At 41.1% G+C, this 25,084-nt stretch overlaps 1 protein-coding gene across 3 annotated transcripts in view; it reads right to left on the minus strand.

The window, feature by feature from the left end:
• Positions 1-25,084, minus strand: part of L3MBTL4 (L3MBTL histone methyl-lysine binding protein 4) — a 318,381-nt gene that overhangs the window by 76,948 nt on the left and 216,349 nt on the right. For 2 of the 3 annotated variants that reach the window (XM_082418694.1, XM_082418696.1), the window contains 2 exons: positions 23,494-23,667; positions 10,410-10,480 (listed from right to left, as the gene is read on the minus strand). In XM_082418694.1, coding sequence (XP_082274820.1) covers positions 10,410-10,480; positions 23,494-23,667 — 245 coding nt within the window. The remainder of the gene's footprint in view (positions 1-10,409; positions 10,481-23,493; positions 23,668-25,084) is intronic. The other variant, XM_082418695.1, reaches the window with a different exon arrangement.

Below are 25,084 nucleotides of genomic sequence, written 5' to 3' on the forward strand. Positions count from 1 at the left end.
GCAAACCACAAAGCCCCAAACCAAAAACCCAGAGCAGATACAGGGGCCAACTTGTCAATAAACTCCTTCTCTCACAGGCAAGTCCCATGCATGCTCCACGGTGAGCAGCAACAATTTATTCATTCAGTGGTGGTTAAAGATCTTTAAAGCATGCACAGAAACAACAACTTCTGTGATTACCACAAAACTCGTAGCACTAACTCCAGCCCTTTGCACAGACTTGCAGCCTAATCCTGTTAATTAAAAATTCCTGGTAAACAGAAGCACAGAGGCTGCCCAGAAGGCTTTTAATGTGTGTGTAAAAAACCAGTGAGTTTTGTAAATCTGAGTAGAGTACTAAGTGAAATGAAAAGATGTCCAAGAATATTTGTGCCTTTTTAACCTATGCAGGAGGCCCGCAAGTTGTGGCTTCCTGATATACTGCTTAAGGCTTTCTTGTCTTCATTCTTTGGTTCCCCAGTTGTGGTTTTTCTTCTTCCCAGTAGTTTGATGATATTTATCTGATTGCTCTTATTTTCCTCAGTCGCTCTTGACTCTGACTTTCTGGTGATACCTCAGCACTGACTTTCTTCCACTGGGTTCGGATTCCTCTAGAACAAGGCAGCACCCACAGTTCTGTGCATGAAGACAGTCTTGGACACGCACACGTAATATCACTGATGACAGAGCTTTTAAATTTCAAGTATACAACAGAATTTCCTATATGAAGATTGTATTCAAATGAGTATGAAAAAAGATGGATTTTTTTTTTTTAACTTTTTTTTGGGTTTATTTATTTAGTTATTTAGTTATTATTTATGGCTATGTTGGGTCTTCGTTTCTGTGCGAGGGCTTTCTCTAGTTGCGGCAAGTGGGGGCCACTCTTCATCACGGTGCACGGGCCTCTCATTATCGTGGCCTCTCTTGTTGTGGAGCACAGGCTCCAGACGTGCAGGCTCAGTAATTGTGGCTCACGGGCCTAGTTGCTCCACGGCATGTGGGATCTTCCCGGACCAGGGCTCGAACCCGTGTCCCCTGCATTGGCAGGCAGATTCTCAACCACTGCGCCACCAGGGAAGCCCCTGTTTTTTAAATGATATTGAAATAATTCAGAAAAACAACAATAAGCTGGTATATTACCTTAATCCTCATCAAAACCAATTCAATGCAGGTACAGATTTAAATGTTAAAAATAAGAGGCCATAGCTTTCCTAACATAATACATGAGTAAACAGTTGTATGACTTTGATGTTGGAATAAGAATGAAATAAAAGCTATAAACCATGAAAGAAAAACCCCAATAAATTAGATGACATGAAAACTTATTTTTAGTTAAGAAATGAAAAGAAAAAGTATACAAGGTGGGAGCACGTACAAAAATTACTGGTAAGATATGTAACAGAGTGAATTGGCATCCATAATAAATTAAGCCAACTTCAAATCTATAGTAATAACATAAGCAATTTAAAAAATGGACAAAGGACAGGATAAGCAATTAACAAAAAATATGACTGACATGGAAAAATAAGAAACTTCATTATTACAGAAAAATGCTTAAAAGTATGATATTTTTCTTCTATCAATTGGTAAGGTAAAAGAGGTGAAATAGTCATTGTTTGCAAGGTTAGAGTGAAGTAATTACTCTCACACATTATTAAGGGTGTATAGCTACAGACACTTAAAAGCCAGGCTGAAATAAAACTCATAATTTATAATGTATGTACTTTTTGATCAAATAATTTCACATTCAGATATTAATCCTATACAAATACTCCCACAAATGCCCACATATGATGGTACAAGAATTTACCGTGTCTTTGTTTTAAATGTAAAGACTGAAAATAATAAAAATGTTCATGAATGAGCATTTGATTAAATACATTATGGTAGAATCACCCAGTGAAATTCTTTGTGGCCATTAAGCAAAGATATGGTAGGAATTCCACTCCAAATTACGATGGAATAGCTTTAGTAGAACAACTTTCCTACAAAGAATGACAAAGAAAGCAAGCCTACAGGTGATTCAGATACTGATATTATAGGGCACAGAATTAATAACTGCAACTGATGTGTTTAAGAAGTTAGATGGCAAAAGAGAGAATTTTACTAAATAACTAAAATTATTTTAAAAATAATGTATATGGAAATTCCAGAACTGAAATATATAAAGAGTTAATTAAAAGTTCATTGGATGGGTGTAATAGCAGTTTGGAGGCAGCTGAAGATAGCATTAGTGATTTTGAAGAAAGTTCAGTAAAAAAAAATCCAAGCTGAAGCACATAGTTTAAAAAGGAAGGAAATACAGAAAATAGCATAGCACCCATATGAACAAGAAAAAGTCTAAAATGTGTAGATAGAGTCTCAAAAAGGAGGAGAAGGGAGAGAATGGAGCATAAGCACCATTTGAAGAGATAATGGTTAAGAAATTTTTCAAAGTAATGAGAGACATATACTCACAGACTTAAGAAGCACTATGAATCCCCAAAAGACAGAGAGAGAAGTACACTTCATAATAAAACTGCTGAAAATCAAAGACAACAGAAAAATCTTATAAGCAGCCAGACAAACTAAGATATGCTCTAAGACACACTTCCCTCAAAGGAGACATACTGAAGCTACAGCAGACTTCTAGAGGGAAACCATGGGGGTCAGAAGACAATGGTATGTTATCTATAAAGCCTGAAAAAAAATCAACTATCAATGCAAAATTACATAACCAGCAAAAATATTATTCAAAAGTTTAGGCAAAACAAAAACATTTCTGGACAATAAAAACTTACTTTTTAAAAAACATAGCTAGAAGACACGCTAAAAGGAATGCAAGAGAGTTTTTCAGACAGAGGAAAAATGATCCTACACAAAGATGTGTATTTTACTAGCTAGACCATCTACTAAAAATATTAAAAGTGCATAACCAACAAGCTAGTATAGGAAAAATGGTATAATAAAATAAATTCTTGGTTAATAAAAAATAAAGCAAGAAGTACAGTAAGTCCCCTACATATGAGCCTTCCAGTTGCGAACTTTCAAAGATGCAAACATGCGTTCGCACGTCCAATCACGTAAGTTAGTTCACGTGTCTGGCGTACATTGTCACGTGCATGCATCCTCTATAAGTGGTTGTGCTTCTGTGTACTTTACTGTACAGTACTGTATAGAGTACAGTAGTACAGTATCTTTTTTTCAAGCCCAGGATGTCTGGAAGCAAGCATAAAAGCAGTGGTGATGTAGCTGGTACTGCTAAGAAGCTCCAAGTGAGAACAATGGAGACAAAAGTGACAATAATTGAGAGAGTGGAGCAAGGCGAAAAGATGGAGGACGTTGTTCATTCTTATAACATTCAACTGTCAGCAGGATTCTGAAGAACAAGGACAAGATCATGGAACATGTGAATGCTGCTGTGCTGATAATATCGAAGAAGCGTGGAAAAGTGATGGAGGAGATGGAGAAACGTCTCAGCGTGTGGATGCAGGATCAGCATCAGCGCTGAGTCCTGCTCAGCTTAACGCTGATTCAAGAGAAAGCTAAAAGCCTTCATGAAGACTTGAAGAAGAAACACGGTGAAGAATCAGAGGGCGCATCTTTTAATGCCAGCCATGGCTGGTTTCATCGGTCCAAGGCTAGAACCAACCTTCACAATGTAAAAGTAAGTGGTGAGGCAGCGAGTGTAGATATGGTAGCTGCCCAGGAACTTCCTGAAACGCTTCAAGAAATTACTGAAGAAGATGCATATGTATCTGAGCAGGTTTTTAACGTGGATGAGACAGGACTGTTCTGGAAGAGGATGCCAGACGGAAGTTACATCAGTAAGGAGGAAAAGTTGATGCCAGGCTATAAAGCAGCAAAGGATAGGCTAACTCTGTTGTTTGGTGGCAATCCTTCCTACGATACGAAGCTGAACTCTCTCTTATTTATCATTCAGAGAACCCAAGAGCCCTTAAAAACATAGCCAGGGGCTCTCTTCCTGTTGTGTGGAAGAGTAACCCCAAAGCCTGGGTTACATAGGCCATTTTCCAGGACTGGTTTTTCCACCACTTTATCCCGAAGGTAGAGAAATACTGCTTGGAGAAGGACGTCCCACTCAACATTCTTTGGTCACTTGACAATGCTCTGGGCCGCCCCCATTCATGGACGACTTTCATCCCAACGTCAAAGTAGTGCATTTGCCACTGAATACTACGTCGCTCATCCAACCTATGGACCAGGGAGTTATAGAGACTTTCAAGCAATATTATTTACGTCACACTTTTTGTCAGGCAGTAAAGGCGAGTGACGAATCAGGGACAACCTTGCAACAATTTTGGAAGGACTGTAACATCTACAAGGCCAAAAAAACATTGACTTTGCTTGGCGTGAGGTTATGGCTGTCACCATGAAAGGGGTTTGGAAGAAACTTTGCCTGCAGTTTGTTCATGATTTCTGTGTATTTGAGAAAGTGGATGAGGAGTCCAAAGAGGTCTTCAGCAACTTAGTGACCCTCAGTGAGAAGCTGGAGCGAGATCAACAAGAGGACGACTTCACTGAACTCCTTGCCGTGCAACACGAAGCGCTTACGGAATTGGAGGCCCAGAGAAAGGAGGAACAGGAAGAAGAAGTAACTGAAGAACTGAAGAGATTCACGATGCAGGAAATGGCAAGGGGATTTTCTTTATTTGAGGAGGCACTGTTAGTTTTTGAGGCACAAGACCCAAATGTAGAATGGTACACGAAGGTTGCAGCAGCCGTTCAGAATGCAATCCAGTGCTACCGTGTCATCTATGATGAGAAAAAAAGAGCTACTACCCAGACGTCACTGGATCATTTTTTCAAGAGGGTAGATAGAATTGAATCCAGCAAGGAACCAGAACCTGTGCCATCAACATCAGGCGTGAGTGAAATTGCAGCTTGCCCTCTGTCTCCTATTGCCGACGATCTGATACTTCAGCTCTACCATCTCCCACCTCCTCTCCCTCCTCCAGTCAGTAACTCTTCTTGCCTGTTCACTCGATGCCAGCCCCTGTATGCCAGCTGTTGTACTGTACTACTGTACTTTTCAAGGTATTGTACTGTAAGATTAAAAACATTTTCTTTATTTTTTATATTTGTTTTTTTATGTATTGTTTGTGTGAAAAGTATTATAAACCTACTACAGTATAGTACTATTATATAACTGATTGTGTTAGTTGGGCACCTAGGCTAACTTTGTTGGGCTTACGAACAAATCGGACTTATGAATGTGCTCTCAGAACGGAACTTGTTTGTACGTAGGGGACTTACTGTATAAAAATTAAATATAAAATATAAAAAAGCAAAAAAATATATAAAATATAAAAAAGCAAGAACACAAAACTGTTGAGAAAGATAAAAAAACAATCATTAAAATGATGGCTATAAACCCAACTTAACAGCAGTAACATTACAAATGTATTAAATACTCTAATAAAAAGACTACTATCATCAGACTGAATGTCAAAGTAAATATCACACGCCACTTAAAAGAGATACACTGAAGCACAGGACAATGTCGGTCACTTGATTTATGATGAACAGTAGGGGAAAGGAAGGGTTTTTAAAAAAATTAATGATGCTGGGTCAACTGAATATTCACATAAAAAGTAAATCTTGATGCCTATGCTTTATCAGGTATAAAAAATAATGTCCAGGTGCACTGTAGATATAAATGTGAAAGAAAAACAATGATTCTAGAACAAAGAATAACAGAACACAGTAATGACCGTGCAACAGGCAAATGTTTTAAACATGACACTGAAGTGCTAACCACAATAGAAAGGACTCATGGACGGTATCGAAATGTGGAATTTCTATTCCTCACAAGGCACCACTGAGAGTGAAAGGCAGATCACAGGCTGGAGAAGAAATCTGCAACACATCTATCCAACAACGGACTCATGTACAAATACAAAGAACTACTGCATTTCAATAAGAACAATACAACCTAAAAGATGTATTTCACAAAAGAGAATGTTCAAATAGCCAACAAACATGAAAATGTGTTCAAGTTCATTAGGCTTCAGGGAAATGCGAAATTAGAAGCATAATTAAATAATACCGTAGACCCAAAAGAATGGCTAAAATTAAAGTGACTGACAAAAACTAACTGCCGGCAGGGATGGCAGGGGTGGAGAGTACCTGCAATTTCCACGCTGTGCTGCGAGGAACGTACTGGGACAACCGATTTGTAAAAATATTTGACACCAGCTCCTGAAGGTGAACTTATACAAACCCAGTTACCCAGGAGGACCATTATTAGGTATGTGCCCTACAGAAATGCATACACATATCCACCAAATCACATATGAGAATGTTCCTAGTAGTACCATTGGTAAGAGAGAAGAATTGAAAACAACCAGCACTAAAATAAATAAATTGTGGTTATCACCATAAAATTGAACAACATGCAGTAATGAGTATACACAAACCATGATTTGGATGGATCTTACAAACATCATGCTAGCAAAAGTCAGACATGAAAGAGCACATACTGTGTGATTACATTTATAAAACGTTCAAAATCAGGAAAAAGTAACTGATAGTGACAGAAATCAGAAGTGTGACCATGGCAGGAGGTGGTAACTGCATGGAATAAGGTGAGCTTCCATCAGCTTCTTTTCTTGACCCAAGATTAAGTGGATGTGATCTCTTGTGGATGTGGGTACAATTTTTACTTAGGAAAAAAAAAAAAGAACCTAGCAGATGTACATGCACTGACTTAGGAAGATAGTCATGATGCATCAGCAAGTGTAAATAAAGATCACCAAATACACTATGATTCTATACCGGTAAAGAAAACAACAAGGTGAATTGTTACATCCAAAATAAATCTATGAAGGATTTATTAACAATGTTTATCTCGTATTTTTTGCTTTGTGAAATTTTGGGGTTTTTAAAAAAGTGAACATTCGTTACACATTTGGGGCCAAAAATAATCAATAGTAAGAAACCCCCCCAGTTTCCCAGCTGAACACTCCACAAGACCAAAGCTGCCCCTAGGGTGGGACAGCGTGGTGGCCCTGCAGGACGTCTGCCTGTGGGCCAGTAGTGAGGTTCGGGCGGGTGCTCTGGTCCAGGGGTCTCTGAGGGGCAGGGGGGCAGATCGCGTGGGTGAGCAGGTCTCTTGGACTCAAGGAAACGCGCTTTCATAGCCTCACTCAAACTTGTTTTCAGAGGAGCAGATTTAACGCAGTTCTTAGCGGAACAGTCCAGAGCAGAGGGAAAAACCTGACAGGCCACTGCGCAGAAGCCAATTCCATTCCAGAGAAGGGACATGTTTGGAGTCGCTCTGTGCTCATGCCTTATTTACTTAGCAAAGGGCACAAAGGCTAATTACCACCTGCCACGTCTCAGGTGTAACACCCAATAAGCTTCCCTGCAAACCTTCAGATGAGTTAAGACAGACTCCTACTTACTTCTGTTAATTTTATTACCAAACATCCTTCAAGACAATCATGCTTTCCTCAACCAATTTACATCATTATAAACTAAATGTTTCTATCATCTGATCTAATTCTTTGGAAAAGGAAAAATGTTGAATCTCTAAGAAGTATGCTGGAAAATAATGATGGCCTTTAAAATACTTTCCATTATATCTGCCAAGCATATCAACTGTGAATAAAATGATTTAGAAAATGAAGATGTTTCCGAGTAAATATTGAAAACATGCCAAAGATATGAAGAGGAGAAGCTACATGTGCTCGTGTACACATGTGCAGACAATCTCTAAAACTCAAAGGTATACTATTTTCCCTCACGGGAGAAATGAGGAACAGATTTTAACTCATTTTCCTTAAAAAAAAAAAAAAGGAAAAAAAATCCTAATGAATTAAAGAATGTGTTTATTCAAATCTATGGCCAGACCGAAGAAACAAAAAACAAAGGTAAGGATTTAGAAATTATACTCAGATTTACAGGCTTACAGAAAATAACAGGGAAATATTAAATAATCACTTAGTGTCACGGTAGCAACATATTTATTCTCATTATTTTGTCTCATCCAGGTTAGAACCAGAGAAAATGAGCTTAATTATAATAACAAGGGTTAGATCAATATGAGGAAGAACCACTTTGGGTGACAAAAGGCTAGACAGAGAGCAGGTGCTAAATAAATCCTGCTCGGATGACCCCTGAAGGCATCTTCTCAACAAGAAGCACAGTGGCCCTGGCAGCACGCGCTCTGCACCAGGCGGGGGCTCCTTGTCATTAATGTCCCGGGTCTGTGAACACAGACCTTCTCTGGGAGGAAATCAAATGTTTAAATTAAGAAGCATGGTAAATGCACTAATAAATAAACACATGTGGTTATGAACGTTTTATAAACTACACAGAAAAGCACAGGTGCAAACAAGATGGATTTCATCTTTCACATTATGCAGTTGCATTTTGCTAGGGATATTTTCTATATTTATAAGGATGACCCTCATTAGTATTTTACTATGTGAACTACTAAACTGATTGTGTATTTGTTTTAACAGGAACGTACACATAATTACTCTGTGGAGATACTTTCAAAAGTGTCAAAATATGAATTGAGACACTGACGCTTTTTTAGGGCTCTTCATGCAGTTCCAAACATGTTGTTTACAGAATGAAGGCTGGTAAAATGGATTAGAACATTTGTATAGAGCAGCTTCCAAAATATCAGTTATTTATTTCATTTTATTTAAAGAGATGTTCCTATCTAGTTTATTATGTAGAAATTCTTCTGGCTAGGGAGACACATATAGATGCACAATCCAAACAGAGTAACTTAACTTCCCTCCCTTTTCTGAGGAAAAGATTCCTCCCCGCTTTGTGGATGAGATAAAATCAAATGTTCTTCCAGTTACGAGAGGAGCTTGGCCCTGCCTGAGATCAGCCCACAGAATCCACAGCCCTTTTGGACCCTCCTACACTCGTGGTGGGAATGTAAATTGGTGCAGCCACTGTGGAAAACAGTATAGAGGGTTCTCAAAAAACTAAAAATAGAACTACCATATGACCCAGTAATTCCACACCTCAGTATATATTAGAAAAAAATAAAAACACTAATTCAAAAAGATACATGCACCCCAATGTTCACAGCAGCATTATTTACAATAGCCAAGATATGGAAGCAACCTAAGTGTCCATCAACAAATAAAGAAGATGTGGTGTATATACACAATGGAATACTACTCAGCCATAAAAAAAGAACACAGTTTTGCCATTTGCAGCAACATGGATGGACTTGGAAGGCATTATGCTAAGTGAAATAAGTCAGACAGAGAAAGACAAATGTCGTATGATATCACTTATATGTGGAATCTAAAAAATATAACAAACTAGTGAATATAACAAAACAGAAGCAGACTCACAGATACAGAGAACAAGCTAGTGGTTACCAGTGGGGGGAGGGGCAATATAGGCAGGCAGAGTAAGAGGTACAAACTATTAGATATAAAATAAGCTACAAGTATATATTGTACAACACGGGAAATATAGTCAATATTTTATAATAACTATAAATGGAGTGTAACCTTTAAAAATTGTGAATCACTATATTCTACCCTGGTAACTTATATAATATTGTACAGCAACTATACTTCAATTAAAAAAAAAAGAAGTCACAGCCCTTTTGTTCAATGACTGCAAAGCACACTCTTTTTCTCCTAAGAAAAGTCAAACGGGTAATTGTATTGAAGGTGAAGTGCAATGTAACCAAACTGTACTAACTTGAACTTTTAGCCAAATCAGGAGAAAACTCACTAATTTTCTTTTCCTCTAGAAGATAAACAGATCTCCTACCATGCTCTGGAAGATACAAACATGTAGAGCTACATTGCTGAAGACATAAAAATACAACTTACCAACATTTCAATCTGACCAAAGAAAAATTATTGCACCAAATTAACACCCAAGAGGAAATTTATCCCTTAGCTTGCTATAGTATAACCTCAAAATTATACATGACATTCTGTGTATATGGAGCCTTAATTGCAAAGAAACATAATTAAGTGAAAACATGCAATTCTTTCCCCTATACTTTAATAATCTCTTAGCTTTTAACACTTAAAGTTTGCCATAACCTTCTCGCCTGTCTTGCTGACGAAGTACATTCTGCAGTCCCCCAACTTATAAGAACGCAAGGAGACACTTCTGGTTTCCCTCTACGCCCTGTGCAGATGGCAGAGAGACATTCCACCACTGAGACGTGCTATTTCTACAGGTTTAGATTTGTCTTGTCATCAGTGAGGACCACAGAGCAGATTATAGAGTCTTTCACTTTCAAAATGAGGTAATGAAGGTCAGAGCAGTGAAGTAGGGTTGGGATTAGAGGAGAGCACAAGTGTCTGGGCCCCTGGCAGGTTCTTTCCCCCATTCCTTCCTGGAATGATAACACCAACCAAACACACAAACAAGACATTCTTCCCAACAAAAAGCAGAGTCTGCGTTTTTGCTAGTGTTTTTGTTTTTACCTCTGAAGAGAATATCCAAGTCAATATCTTCTTTTCCTTTGATTTTCAAACACTTTGCCTGCTGTACAAGTCTGGGCAAAGAACAGAAATAAAACCTAGATTCATTATCCTGTGAGGTAGGGATAAATCATGACAGCAGCACAAATTTAAATAGAAATCACAGGGTAAACAATAGTGAATTAGCAGGTATTTTTGCTGCACAGAGCCTTGTTAGAATTTTTCTTCAATTTAAGATTTAAAAATACACTTTTGTTCAGAAACTGTAAGTTTGAAACCTGAAACTTGAAAGCTCCCAACCCCCCGTTCTATTATAGCAAAAAGTTTCTAAAACTCGCTGGAGAATAACCTCTTCAGATTCTGAGGAGGCGCTATTAGGGATGGTAGGTGATGGTGTGGTAGGTGGTAAATAATAATTGCTACTGATGATTTCTGTGCTTATTTTAATCAGAAGATTATAGACATTGTGCTCAAACAACTGTACAAAGTAATTTAGTTACAATGTTGAATGTCAGAGAATTAATTAACTTTTAAAATTCTCCAGAATACAGTAAGGACTAATTCTGTAACTCTTTCATCACGGAACTTCATTAAAACTTGAGGCTCATAGTTTGTAATGAATACAGAAGTTTCTAAAATGAAACTTTTCCGGTGTTGCTAATTACCTAGTAATTAATTTTAGGTAGACAGAACTTGAGATGGCTCATTAATTTATCTGCAATATTTAAGATTTTAATGAAAATGATAATACCTTGCTTGGCAAATATATTTTCTGATTGCACTCGGATAACTGCTCTCTCATTTTATCTTCACTGACAAGCTGTTACGGTAGGCATGCCAGTACTGTTTCAGTTTTTGTTTTAGATGAGGAAACTGATCCAGTTACTAAAATCTTACATAGAAACCTAAGTGACTGGTACATAATTGGAGGCAATTTTATCTGTATGTTCCAAAAACGTGGATGTCATGATAAAAACACATTCTATTCATCAGATACTTTTTAACCATTAAGAGTTTTTTAATCAAAAAAGCAATTAACTGAGAAAGAATTTCTGTTGAAATCCCACCTTTGGACCTTAAAAGAAGGTCCTACACAGCCACTGTGGCGCACACCAGCCTCAGGTAGTTAATCTCCTGTGGTGCAAGCAGAGACCAGTCCACACAAAACCTGGGTCTGTGTCTTAGGCCCTGTGCCCTGGGTTTGAGGCCCAGCGCGAGCAATTAAATTCTAGAAGCCTCAGCTTCCCAACCTGCAAAACCAAGACGGTACTTGCCTTACAGGGTTTGTTTGGAACAATCAGTGAAACAATATGTTATAACATAGTCTACAGACTCTTATGCATCATGGGCATGCATAAAAATATATGGAATATTTTTATTAATTCCATATGTTTAATTTCATTATATATATAATATATACTATAAAATTATTTATATATCTCATCAAGATTTATCTACATTCTTGTAGGAAAGAACATTAATGGTGGAAAGAGGGCTTAGCCCTAAGCAGCGAGCCTCTGGGGGAGAGAGCTGGTCAACACGGGATGTCAGAGGCACATGTGCAGAGTAAAGTCATTTTGCAAAGGATAAGATGGAAAAGAAAAGAACAATTTCAGCTCTGCTTACGTCTTTTTGGCAAATAGGTATTTTCCCCAAAACTTTACAAATTGTATGAAACTTGAGTTGATTTTCAAACCATCTGAAAGCATCCCTCTGCAAATACATGCTGATGAAGATGGCAGTTCTATCTTAGAAAATTAAAAAAAAAAAAAAAGCCAGTATGCCTTACATAACTTTGACGAGGATTTTATAAAGCAATTTAAAAATAAATCAAATAAATTTACTGAGTGGCTTTTTAAACAAAATGCAAGGTGCTGCAATCAATCACAGATATATTTAGGAATAGTTCTTGCTTTCAAAATTATTACATCACCAGGGAGATACACCAAGTCAAACGCTGTAAACCAGCGGTCCCCAACCTTTTTGGCACCAGGGACCAGTTTCATGGAAGACAATATTTCCAAGGACCGCGGCGGGGGTGGGGGGTGGAGAAGGAGGAGGGGCTGGGGATGGTTCAGGCAGTAATGTGAGTGACAGGGAGTGATGGGCAGCAGCAAATGAAGCTTCGCCGGCTCACCTGCTGCTCACCTCCTGCCGTGCGGCCTGGTTCCTAACAGGCCTCGGATGGCTACTGGTCCTTGGCCCGGGGGTTGGGGGACCCCCTGCTGTAAACTGTTCAGATTCAGTTACATCTCCTGAGTGAGGCAGGTGCCTGCTAAGGACTCCCAGGTTCTTCATTTCATTTAACCTCATTTCATTCTCACAAAAACTCTATAAGGTAGGTGCAGGAGGCTAGGAATCAAGAAACTGAGGCTCAGAAATATTAAACCACTTGCCCATCTTGGGGGCACAGTGAGTCAGTGGTGGAGCCAGAGTGCAAACTCAACAGACTCCAAATCCAGGCTTCCTTCTATCCTACGCATCATCTTGCAGGAACGGAGGGTTTCCTGAATGTCTGCAGACGGCCTGGAGTTGGAGATGTTGACACAGGTAGGGGAGAGAACGGGAAGGACAGTAGTGTTCCCGGGGGCTGGAGGGAGGGTGCGGCTCTGTGCAGGTTGGTCGGGAGGAGGCTGGGGATGCAGCCGGGTCTGTCCTGAAAGGATGGGGACGTGGGTGACCAATGGGGCCACGAAGGTCTAGGGAATGACGGTGGGAGGAAAGCAGGAGCGGCACAGACCAAGCATGAACAAGATGGAAGGGAGAGCATTTGGGGACACGAATAAGCCAGTCAACTGATGGGGCTGAAGCATCTGCACTGTGCGAGGTAAGGAAGGACCAGAGGTGGGGCTAAAGGAATTGGCTAGAGCGGAGCTGGGGAAGCCTGGCACACTGCTCTCAAGCACTTGGGCTTTATCTTGACGGCAGTGAAAGAAGCCACTGCAGCACTGGCCTTGGGAGAATCTACTGCACATGGTCAGAAATGTCTGGAGGTGATCAGGCCAGTCATGTGCTGAAGATTAATATTTCTTTGTATTTTAGCTGAAAAGGTAATACCACTAAAATCTTAGCTCTGATCATTTCACCAATTCTTCTTAAAGCCCAGCCTGCACCTTCTATGTAGTCATAATAGCTCCAGCATCTAAACAACCTTCAAAACCTTTTGTTAATAGAATCGCTGGTGCTGCAGCAAGTGTCAAGCTACCTGTCTGTCTGTCTGTCTGTGATTCATTTTAGAGGAGTGCACGTGACCATCAGTGCTTGTGTTGGAGAGACATGCCCCTGCCATCCCGTTGTTTTTACTATCTTTACTATCCGTTGGTATTTACTATCTGTTGTTTTTCCAAATGACTTGCCTTTTCCTTAGGATTTTGCTACTTCCTTGAAAAAAGGAGCTGCATGTTCGCTGACCCTCCTTCTATGCTTCCACTGCTTTTAATGAGGCAAATCAGTGGCTACTGCTTTGTGCTCAATAAATGCTAGGCCTGAACCAGATGCCTAACACGAAGGAGGTAATATATGTGTGTGTTGAAAAAGAGAGAGAGGTTAAGTAGCTTGCCCAAAGTCACACAGCAAGTAAAAGAGCAAGAATTTGAATTTAACTCAGGTCAGTCTACACGTAAATAAACACCTTCTAGAACATGAGTTGGAAAACTACAGTCCATGAGGCAAATCCTGCCGTAGCCTGTTTTCAGAAATGAAGTTTTATTAGAGCAGAGCTATGCTCATTGGTTTACTTACTGTGTATGGCTGCTTTCATGCTACAACGGTCAAGCTGAACAACTGAGGCCAAAAATATACACACAATCTGTGATTGTTTCACATGGTTATTTTTTCCCAAAATTGCCCTAACAACTGTATTTAGGTATAACTTATAATGGGACTTGGAAAGCAAATACTGGGCTCCGACTGCTTTTTATTTTTAGACAAACTGTCCAAGTCCAGCCAACATTTCTTTGAGCTTTTCCTACCTGCAGGTGTCACACTCGGTCGAGGTGGTGTCTGTCACCAAGAGACATAAGCTATCTGAGGATACAGGTGTGTCCACTGCCTACCTTCACACAGAGCAGACTGAGAGAAGGGCCGCAAGGAGGAGATGAAGAAACCACGATGGAGTCACAAAGTAAGAGGGGGTTTTCTGCTTTAAAGGTCCGAGAGGTTAGAGAACACCTTCAGGAGGACATGAGCTTGAACCAGGCCTCGAAGCAAGTTTTACTGAGTGAAGTGCAGAGAGGGACCCTGCAAAGGCACAGACCCGTGGAGGGTGGGAGTGAGAAGAATCAGTGGTGGGGCTGGAGGGTGACGAGCTGGGGTGCAGGCTGCGGGCAGGTTACGAGTACCACACACACTTCCTACGTGCATCCACACCTATGTGCTCTTGTGTGTAAGGACGTGGGCAAATGTGAACTTATTTACAGTAAAGCAAATGGATCGAGGACCTGCAAGACTCCACCAACAGAAAGAAGAATTCGTACCATATGTTTAGTTTGTCAATAAAAGGTAATTAAACTTTAAAGAATACTGCATTATAAAGCATCAATAAACGATATGCATACATGTGAAAATGTTTACCGCAGCATTACTTATAAGAGGAAAAATACTGGAAACAACCTAAATACCTGTCAATAGGGGAATGAGTTGAATAAGTTCGTCCACACTACGGAATATGATACAGTTATTAAAAATAGTGCATTGAATCCACTTGTGTTGATATGGCAAATTATTCATGACAGGTTGTCAAATAAATAAGACATATTCTTAAGCTAATATCTTTTATTGTCAGACTTTCTTTGAGCCAACAATTAATGTTTTCACATGGCTTTCCATAAGGAAGAAGGCAAATTTGTTTTTTCTTTGTGGGTAGACTTAGTTGCTTAGGTCTTTATAACTTTTCCATATAAAAATAAAAGTCCAAGACCAGAGCATTTTTCTTCTGGTCATAAATGCTGATTTATTTACAGGTGCCTTGTTCAGAACGCCATTATAAACTTGGGATAAAATATGTGTGTATGTTATTAAAGCCTCAGCGTTGAATGTCTGGGTGCTTTAAAGGTTTGCTCCTGTGTTAAACTTTCAGGAACACAGCATCCTTCCTCCGTGTTCAACATGGTTATATTATAAGCTGTCCAGAGTGATACAAGCTAACCTTCAAAGAAACATTAACAAAAAATGAATGTAATTTAAAAAAAAAGAGTGACAGCCATAAAAAGAAACGAAATTGAGTTATTTGTAGTGAGGTGGATGGACCTAGAATCTGTCATACAGAGTGAAGTCAGTCAGAAAGAGAAAAACAAATACCGTATGCTAACACATATATATGGAACCTAAAAAAAAAATGGCTCTGAAGAACCTAGGGTCAGGACAGGAATAAAGATGCAGATGTAGAGAATGGACTTGAGGACATGGGGAGGAGGAAGGGTAAGCTGGTACAAAGTGAGAGAGTGGCATGGACATATATACACTACCAAATGTAAAATAGATAGCTAGTGGGAAGCAGCTGCATAGCACAGGGAGATCAGCTCTGTGCTTTGTGACTACCTAGAGGGGTGGGATAGGGAGAGTGGGAGGGAGACACAAGAGGGAGGGGATATGGGGATATATGTATGCATATAGCTGATTCACTCTGTTATACAGCAGAAACTAACACAACATTGTTGAGCAATTATACTCCAATAAAGATGTTAAAAAAAAAGAGTGAATGTGTACCTGCATATCTGTATGTATACATAAACAGAAAAAGCATAGAAAAGAACATGAAAATCTATTCACACAAGTAACCTCGGGATGCAGCATTAGAGCTAAGGAGTGGAGAGTGAGAAATTATTATTCTTAAAAACTTCTAAATTACCTGGAATTATTGCAGTGGGAATTTTATCATATTTTTATAAGCCTACAAGTTATGCTGTTTGATAGGAAAACACCTGAGTATTAATAATGTTTTTAACTTTTATTTTTTTTTTTACTAATCTATATTTTCTAATTTTCCTATAATATACAAGCATTGCTTTAGTTATAAGAAAGAACTGACATTAAATGTCACAACTTTACTATTTACAATAAATAGGAAATAATTATTTTAAAGCCAGATGAAGTATGTGGATGAGAAAAAATGCCCACTGTTGCTTAGGCAACAAAGTTTTGTTTTTCTGGGGATTGGGAACACCAATATTTCCTTGACGGAAGAAACCACGGACACTTTAGCACACACTGTTCTCAGCATTTAATTACTAAGGGCCCGAGCCAAGGCAGGATTCCAGAAATCCAGAGATCCACAATAAATCATAAAACACCTCATGAAAATCAGCATAGAAGTATATTTTTAAAGATGTTTTTAAGGCATACATTGGTTATTTTATCACATTTTAGCAAGACTATAAACTTGTTTAGAAACATAAGACTACAATGAAGGTGCCAGAGGCACAGAGGCAAGTGGAATCCAGGAGGCCAGGTCCTTTCATCGCATCACAGCTTCCGTCTACACCCCTGAGCTGATCTTGACAGGCTGGTTTCGGTTTCAATTTGCAAAACAGTCCACAGAACCCTCTAACTCGTCTTAATGGTCTGGATCTGCCTATGGTCTCCAGGAATTTAAGGTGGGTAACTGCTGAGACCAAGGTCCCCTTTCACTCCTTGTCAGTTACCACAGTCTGTGAGTCTCTCTTCCATTTGGTTTACCTTTGTTTTCCCTTCTCCGTCTCCTCTCCCTGAAAATACGCTCCCCGCGGGGATGGGAGTCGTTGTTCCCCTCCTGATCCCTGGCCCCTAAGGCACCCCCGGGCCACAGCAGACGCTCTGCACGTACCCGCTGGATGAAGAAGGAGCTCAGCGCCGGGAAAGAACGAGCTCAGTGCCTGGGCTGCGGGGACGAGCTCAGTGCCGGGAGTGAACGAGCTCAGTGCCGGGAGTGAACGAGCTCAGTGCCTGGGCTGCGGGGACGAGCCGTCCTGCCTGAGCTCGGAGCCTCATCCCGCCACTTACCAGCGTGGGTTGTCTGACCACTAAGTGAAAGCTTAATGAGAACAAGGATTTCAGTCTGTTTTCTTAACTGCTGTATCACTGGAGTTTGGAACAGTGCCTTTCTAAGGGTTTGTTCAATGGATAAATGATGAATAAATGATCCGGCTATGGTCCGGATCCTGAATCCAGGGAGGTACGTGCCGTTCGGGTATTTATAACGCCATAAACCAGCTCTGTTCCGACCTCGCTCTGGGGGAGGAGGAGGGATGGGATGGTGAGCAGAGCAGTGACCTGGGGTCAGAGGGCTCGGGGCTGCCACTAATGACAGTGTCAATAAGGGACTAAACTCTTGACTTTAACATCCTTATTTCTCTGTTGTAGAAGTCGGACGAGATCACCTTCCGAGTCCTTTCCCACTGTAAAGCTCCAGGATCGTCACACTTGGCTGGAGGTCCCTCAGAGTCCAGCGGGAAGTATGGAGTGGGAGGGGGCTGTCCGGACGGCCGGGGGCTTCCTGTCCAACCACAGTCCTCCACAGACCCCGAGGACCCTGGGTGTCTCGGTGTTTTGATCACTGCTCACTTGATTAAGGGGTTTACTTTAGTTCCGAATAAATAGACAAAGGGCTAAATTTCTATGTTTGGTGCAAAGATGTGTGCTACAGACACAGCTAGAACCAGTCCAACTGCAAGACTTTAAGATCAACAAGTTTTATAAAAATGGAAGAAAGATATGGAATTATTATTTCAATAGTTTCTTCTATGTTCCAGGCCCAGTCATACATCTATATCTATCTGCATCTATACACCTCTGTTCAAAAACCTAAGCCTCGGATATTATATTCATTTTACAGGTAAAGACATTGAGACTGTTATGGGAAAACAAATGTATGTACCTGAATCAGTCAACTACGATTCACTAAGAACTATAATGCGAACAGTGGTGAAGGAAAAACACAAGCATAATAAAAACTGCTTCTCACACCTTAGCAGCCTCCAATCTTTTTGAGAAAATAAGGCACGTGTGCAAGACAAGTATCAAAAAGGCTCAAGGAGACACAAAGCGTGGAGCAGACCCAAAGCACAAGGAAGGGGCCTCGCTCTCATCCGATCCACACCCCAGGGCCCAGCAGAGTCCCGGCACCGCGCGGGTGCTCAACATCTACTTGCTTTGTCAAGTACCGGCTAAGTGTCAGGCATGGAACTAGACGTGAAAAATACGCAGATGTGTAATACACCATCTCTGAGGTCAAGAAGCTCACACGGGGGGCTTCCCTGGTGGCGCAGTGGTTGAGAATCTGCCTGCCAATGCAGGGGACACGGGTTCGAGCCCTGGTCTGGGAGGATCCCACATGCCGCGGAGCAACTGGGCCCGTGAGCCACAACTACTGAGCCTGCGCGTCTGGAGCCTGTGCTCCGCAACAAGAGAGGCCGCGACAGTGAGAGGCCCGCGCACCGCGATGAAGAGTGGCCCCTGCTCGCCGCAACTAGAGAAAGCCCTCGCACAGAAACGAAGACCCAACACAGCCATAAATAAATAAATAAATAAATAAAATAATAAAGCAAATAATTTAAAAAGAAGCTCACACAGGCTGAACTGCTGTGGAAAGTTTCAAGACAGAGATGAGCCTTGGAGAAGAGAACACGCAGCAGGAGTAAAGGAGGCAGGAAGAATGGGAACAAAGGCACCCGCGCAGGAAGAAGAACACGATTGCGGATGGTGACAGGGCGTGAGTGGGAGCCGAGAGGCTTGGCCTCCGAAAGCAGAGAATTTACGTGGGAAGGATCAAGAGCAAAGGCTGATGGACTCGAGGAAACCTCTTTAAGGACTTGGAAGGTTCATACACGAAACAACCAGCTAATACTGGTTAAATTCTGAGAACGGACCTCACAGAAGGTAATCTGAGTCGTGAAAACAAACTAGTTGGCTCATAGCAGAGCAGTTTATTACGAGGATCATTAAGGAACTACTCCACTGCCTGCCATTCTCTGTGATTACCATAATTCTTCCCAGCCATTTTTATTGTCAATATAGGCCTTTGGGAAGTATGTTAAATTTATAATATGGCAGGCATTAGGAAAAACAAAGTGAGCTTTATTAGGCATTTTCTTAGGTTTTCTTAATAGCCGTGATTGAATATGACAGCTCTTTTAACTAATGGTCCTGCTGACTGTGTAAATTAGAGGCAGAAGTTGTTATTAAAGAATACCCAGGTGGATGGGGAGGGGGCCTGGAAAAAATGTCCTACACAGGCCCGGGAAGCCAGCTAACATAATATAGGGCGTGGGGGGGCAGCTGCATTTCAAGTAATTTTCTTATGATGAAACTGTTTAATGAGTATAATTTTATTCTCTCGTTGCAGATCGAAGCCTTTAGTACCTATTACAAAGAAACGTGTTCAGGTGGAAGTCTTGCATTATATAGTATACATAAAAATAAACAGTTTGGGGCAAACATGGTTGAGATTCTTCCCCTTCAGTAGTTCTGTTTTCACAAAATAAGAAATAAATGCCTCACGAGATGACCCTGAGAATACTGAAAACCAGTAGAAAGTCTAAATATAAACCCAGCCAGGCATTTTCAGAGCCTCCAACTGCCATTCTTTTGCCAGCCTGATGCTGTTGAAAACATGTATAGGATTTAGGGTCAGGTAGTTCTGGACTCAGACCCTACCTTTTCTACTAATTATCTGTGTGGTCCTGCACACTTTGCCTAACCTCTCTGAGCCTTCAGGTGCCTACATTATAAAACCAGAGTCAGAATACTTTCCACGCACAGAGTTGTTGTGAGGATGAAATAAAATTCACAAGACCATGTATATGAATTGTTCAGCACAATGCTTTGCGGCACAAGCTAATAAGTGTATGATATCAGTATTAGTATTACTGTTGATAAATCTCTTGTTACTGTTACCAGTTTACTGAACTAAGAATATGCCGGATTTAACCAGAAGACCTATGTCCTGGATTAGCTACTAGTAAGAACCTCTACTTCTTCACCAATAAGTGACAATACTATATATACAACATATATATAGTTGTATATATGTATATACAACATATACAATATAACAACAATAATGTCTGTTTTGCCTAAATCACAAGATTATGGGGAGCTTTTAAAGGTAATGTATCTGAAAACTATAAACTGTCAAACAAATTAAGGTATCCACCCTAGAGTACGTTCCCAGATGAAAGATGCTCAAGTGTTAAGGTCATTTGCCTCCGTTTAATGCACGATGAATATAATACTAATCACTCTACTAGCACCAAGAAAGGGAATATATTTACAGCATACAGTTTTTCAGTAATGGCGACCTATTGTGAATCTCTTTAAAATTATATTAACATGCAATCGTACTACTATGAAGATGAATCCTATAAACATTTAGTAGTATATAATGCACTCGAATTTATAACTTGACCCTCTACTAAGAAAATGTGAACATAAATAGACTATTTCCACTACTAAATCATGGAGACTTAAAATTTACTAATAATAACTCCCTCTCCAAAGATTAACATGAGAACAAACATGCTTTTTAAAACTAAACACAAAACTAGGATGCAGTTAAGGAAAATACAAAATTCCCTAAACTTTTGGGCAGCATCTAATTGATTTTGGAAGAAGGTCAAGAGATAATTTTATATTTTGCACTGGAATTGCAAGAAGTCTGGAGATGCTAAGGTGACAGCGTTGCTTGTATAAGAAGTTAGAGCAGGCCTGTCCAGGGCTCGGTGACCATGGATGCACTGGACGCCAGAGGAAATTAAAACCCTGATTTTCACTAATTTCACCCCCTTGTCTATCCTTGGACACGTGCCAACCACAAGTTATTCTTCCTCAGCATGTAGAAGAGGAGAGATGGGATTTCAACATTCTCCTCCACCTGTACATGGTATCTTGTGATTTTAAGAGCAAAGGTTTGGGTTAGAGGAGAGGCAGCCTCAGGAGATTGCCACAAATAAACTGTGAAAAGAGTTGAAATAAATTTTAGCTGCTCGTCATTAGCCTACATATTCTTCCTTGTCGATTTCCTTGTTATCTTTTTTTTCCTTGAGCTGGAATTCTGGAGCGTGAACAGGAGGTCATGGGGATGGAAGGAGGTCAAAGTGAGCATTACTGCTAAGACCACTTACCCGAACATCATTTTGTTGTGATGACTGGTTTTAAAAAAAAAAGAGGACGGGGATTGGAGTGCAAGAATGGCTTTGGTCTTGGGATGTGAAAGAAAAAGAAGGCTTAACAATTCGAGACGTGGACCACCGTGACACTCCCCCTCCTCCGCGCAGCCGCTCACACAGCTCTGTGCATTCATGAAACAGGATCTGACAGGATAGGATCATGTGTAATTTTTTTGCTTGGTTATCAACTAACATTCTCTGCTTTTTCTATCTGTAGTAATTATGCTTATTGGACGCATTTCAGTGCAAAAACCCTTCAGAACGGCAAAGCACACAACAATGTATTGAAAGGCGAGTTAGGGACGGGGGAGCCGTACACCTGTGCTGAAGAGAAAGGCCGGGCTAATCTCCGAGAGAACACAACGGGGTCATCGTTTTTTTAAAGCAGTTCAAAGAGCTGTTTATTCTCTCTGACTTTTGACATTGAGGATGAATGTCTAAAATGTTTACAAGAGAGGCTGAGTTTTTATTTGGGGGGGGGGAAGATAACAGAACAAAAAGAGTAACAGCAAATGGATGCACTGGTCTCTGGAATAAACAAGCGCTGTTCCCTGGAAAACAGTTTAAAAAGAAAAAAAAGAAAAAACTCCCTCAACTAGGAAATGGAAAAGCTGTTCGAGCTCTCAGCCACTTGAAGTTGTAAACGGTGTGGGTGTGAAAAGCAGTAAAGAAAAACTAGACCCCGTACAGTTCCGGCAAGAGCAGTGGGTGTAGCGCAAAGGAGAAAACGCAGGGTAACACGCGGCAGGGGAGCTACGCGGTACCCGGAGGAAGAGGATGGGGCGCGCGCTGCGGCGGGTGGCGGGCGGCCCCGGGCACAGCGACCACGCTCAAAATCAGCTGCTTAACGAAAATGCAACGTCACCGAGATGCTCTACAAGAAGAACAAAATGCACAGTCCAGGATGTAAACTCCACGTGAAAAGTGTGTCCTAGGAGCCAAACTCTCCCAGTGAACAGACCTTGGCAGTAAAGGAGCATCCACGCTGGGACCGAAGGGTGAAAGGGCAGAAAGGGGTTCCTGGAAAGTCTGCCCCCGCAGAGAGGCGCGCACCGTCCTCTCCCACGTGCTGAACGGGAAGGGCAGGGCTGGGCGAGGGCTGGGCATGGGGCCGGGGGTGGGTGATGGTGGTCCGGAGAACCAGCAGCCCCTCCCGTACCAGCTCCTCCAAAGCTCAACCTTGAACGCCAGTGCCTTCTGCCTGTAGCGGGGCCTGAAAAACACCCACTTCTCACCTCTGCCGAGCCTTTCATGGCTCCATCTCTGTCTGGTCTCCAATTATTTACTTGTAGTTAGATTCTCCTGTGTTTATAATTCCCAGCATGGAGGATGAAACTTTTATCTTAAAATGTTATTTATTTACTCATTTAGGTTAAAAAAGAGCAAATAAGGTTGCATCTGTAGCTTCTTAGATAATGATTATAAGTAAATAAAAATTGAGAACTGATCCTTAAAGTCATAAGTTTACACTTAGGAACAAAAGGATGATGTGCCATCGATAAATCAAAACAGGAACTATTCAGAGTAAGGAAATCGTATCTGAGGGGCTTTTGGATTAAAGATGACAAGTACCAGGTGAGCGAGGGGATCCTGATGGGACCAAGAGGATGCGAACACCGGGCCACGTGCCCAGAGAGATGCCACCTGTGAGATGACTCCAGAGATACAGGGAGTCTTACAGAATTTACACGTGAGATTTGCTTTCTGTTGCCTACGTACAATAGCTACACTTAGAGGTAAATTCAAATTTTTGAGGATGAAGTAAGAAAAAATATTTTTAAAATAAATGTCAAGGCTTAGATGAATTCTATGAGCCAGTGAACACAATAATATACAGAATAAAGAAAGATTCTGAAGAAACACAAGAAACTATTATCACCAACAAATTTGTTCTTTTCTGTTCTACACGCTTTACTCTCTGGTTCACATTTTCAGAAGTTCCTTACCTGGACTGGCTGTTCCCCTTTTCATGTTTTCCATTGAACTTCAAACTACAGAGGTTTTTCGATTTTGAATGTGCGGAGTCTGAGTCCACATTTGCCTGTGTTTGTTCTCGCAGACGATCGTGAAGCATTGCCTCCTTTTTCAAGTTCATGTCCGAATACGGGCAGCCAAAGGCACTGGTTTGTATAAAAATGAGAGCACAGGCATCAGTTTAGGGTGATACATCAGGGCTGTACCGCCATTGGAACAGACGTACATCCAATATTGAAAAGCTGAATAGAGACATTCTCCTTTCACTGAACACACTCAGGTTAAGTTTCTTTTCATATTGCCCTTTGTGAAGATCTCAGGTGCCAGACCATAGACACCGGTCAGCAGACATTACAGGTACAGTCATCAGCAATACGGTTTTCACAATCTAAAACACTTAAAAATCTAAGGGACTTCCCTGGTGGTCCAGTGGTTAAGACTCCGTGCTTCCAACGCAGAGGGCTCGGGTTCGATCCCTGGTCGGGGAACTACGATCCCACATGCCGTGAGGCCAAAAAAAAACAACTTAAAAATCTAAGAACAACCTAAAGATGTACATCCAATGGAGCAATGAAAATGTCATGTAAACACCTAATTCAGTTTGTATCCTCCAATATTCAAGCTCTAATTTGACTACCTGTATCACAAAATACTATGGGGTAACTAAACATCTTTACCAGTATCAGAGAATATCATGCTTTTACTTCTTATCATTCATGTATCCAGAAACAGTGTATCTGGATGACTGCTTCATCCTCCTGAAACCAGCTAGGAAGTTTTGTGTTTGAACGTGAAGGGCCAGTTGTGGGTGAAAGAGGAGAGACCACAGTCAAGACTGAATCCTGACTCCAGGATGTGTTAGGAGGCTGACAGCAGGCTCAGGGCAGAGGCTCTGGCCCCTGCCACAGGTGATCGGTTGTCTCCGGTAGATTTCTGTGCCCACGTTCCTGTCCCCAGAGGCCCCCAATCTCTGTGCTGCCGGGAACGAGGCAGATGCTGTCAGGGGCCGACCAGGCAGGACGGCGCCCCGCCCACAACCCTGAGGGAGCTGGTCCACCGAGCTCCGGTTCCCCTCCAGTGAAATGGGAAAATCAGATCCAGCTCCTACGGGCTGTTGTGACCACGAGGAATCACACACGCACACACACACACACACACACACACACTAGTGGTAGCTGCTCTCATTACGACAGTGCTGCCATCCTTTACGTTTGGGGAGCACAGACTCAGATGCATCAGTATCTTGGCAGTTGGCTCTTTTTTTAGGAATTCGCTTCCTGCTTACTATAAATTTGCTGGTATACGGTGCATAATAAATCCTTTCTGATACGTGAAAGTTTGCTTTTGCTATTTTAAAGTCATGATAAAATCAGGGAGCAATGCAGTTTCCCTCTGTTTTACAGCAGACTGAGTTTTCCAGGGAGCACTTATACACAGTCTAACCTCAGAGGACTTCAGTACCAACCTGTATCTAGAACGGGCCTTCTGGAATTTGGGATGGGGTGGTTCTGATAACACCAGCCTCGCCCAACATGCCAGGGTGGACCTGTACTTTGCCAGACA

The sequence above is a fragment of the Balaenoptera physalus genome (genome assembly GCF_965194825.1).
Source record: "Balaenoptera physalus genome assembly, chromosome: 12".
Lineage (NCBI taxonomy): Eukaryota > Metazoa > Chordata > Mammalia > Artiodactyla > Balaenopteridae > Balaenoptera > Balaenoptera physalus.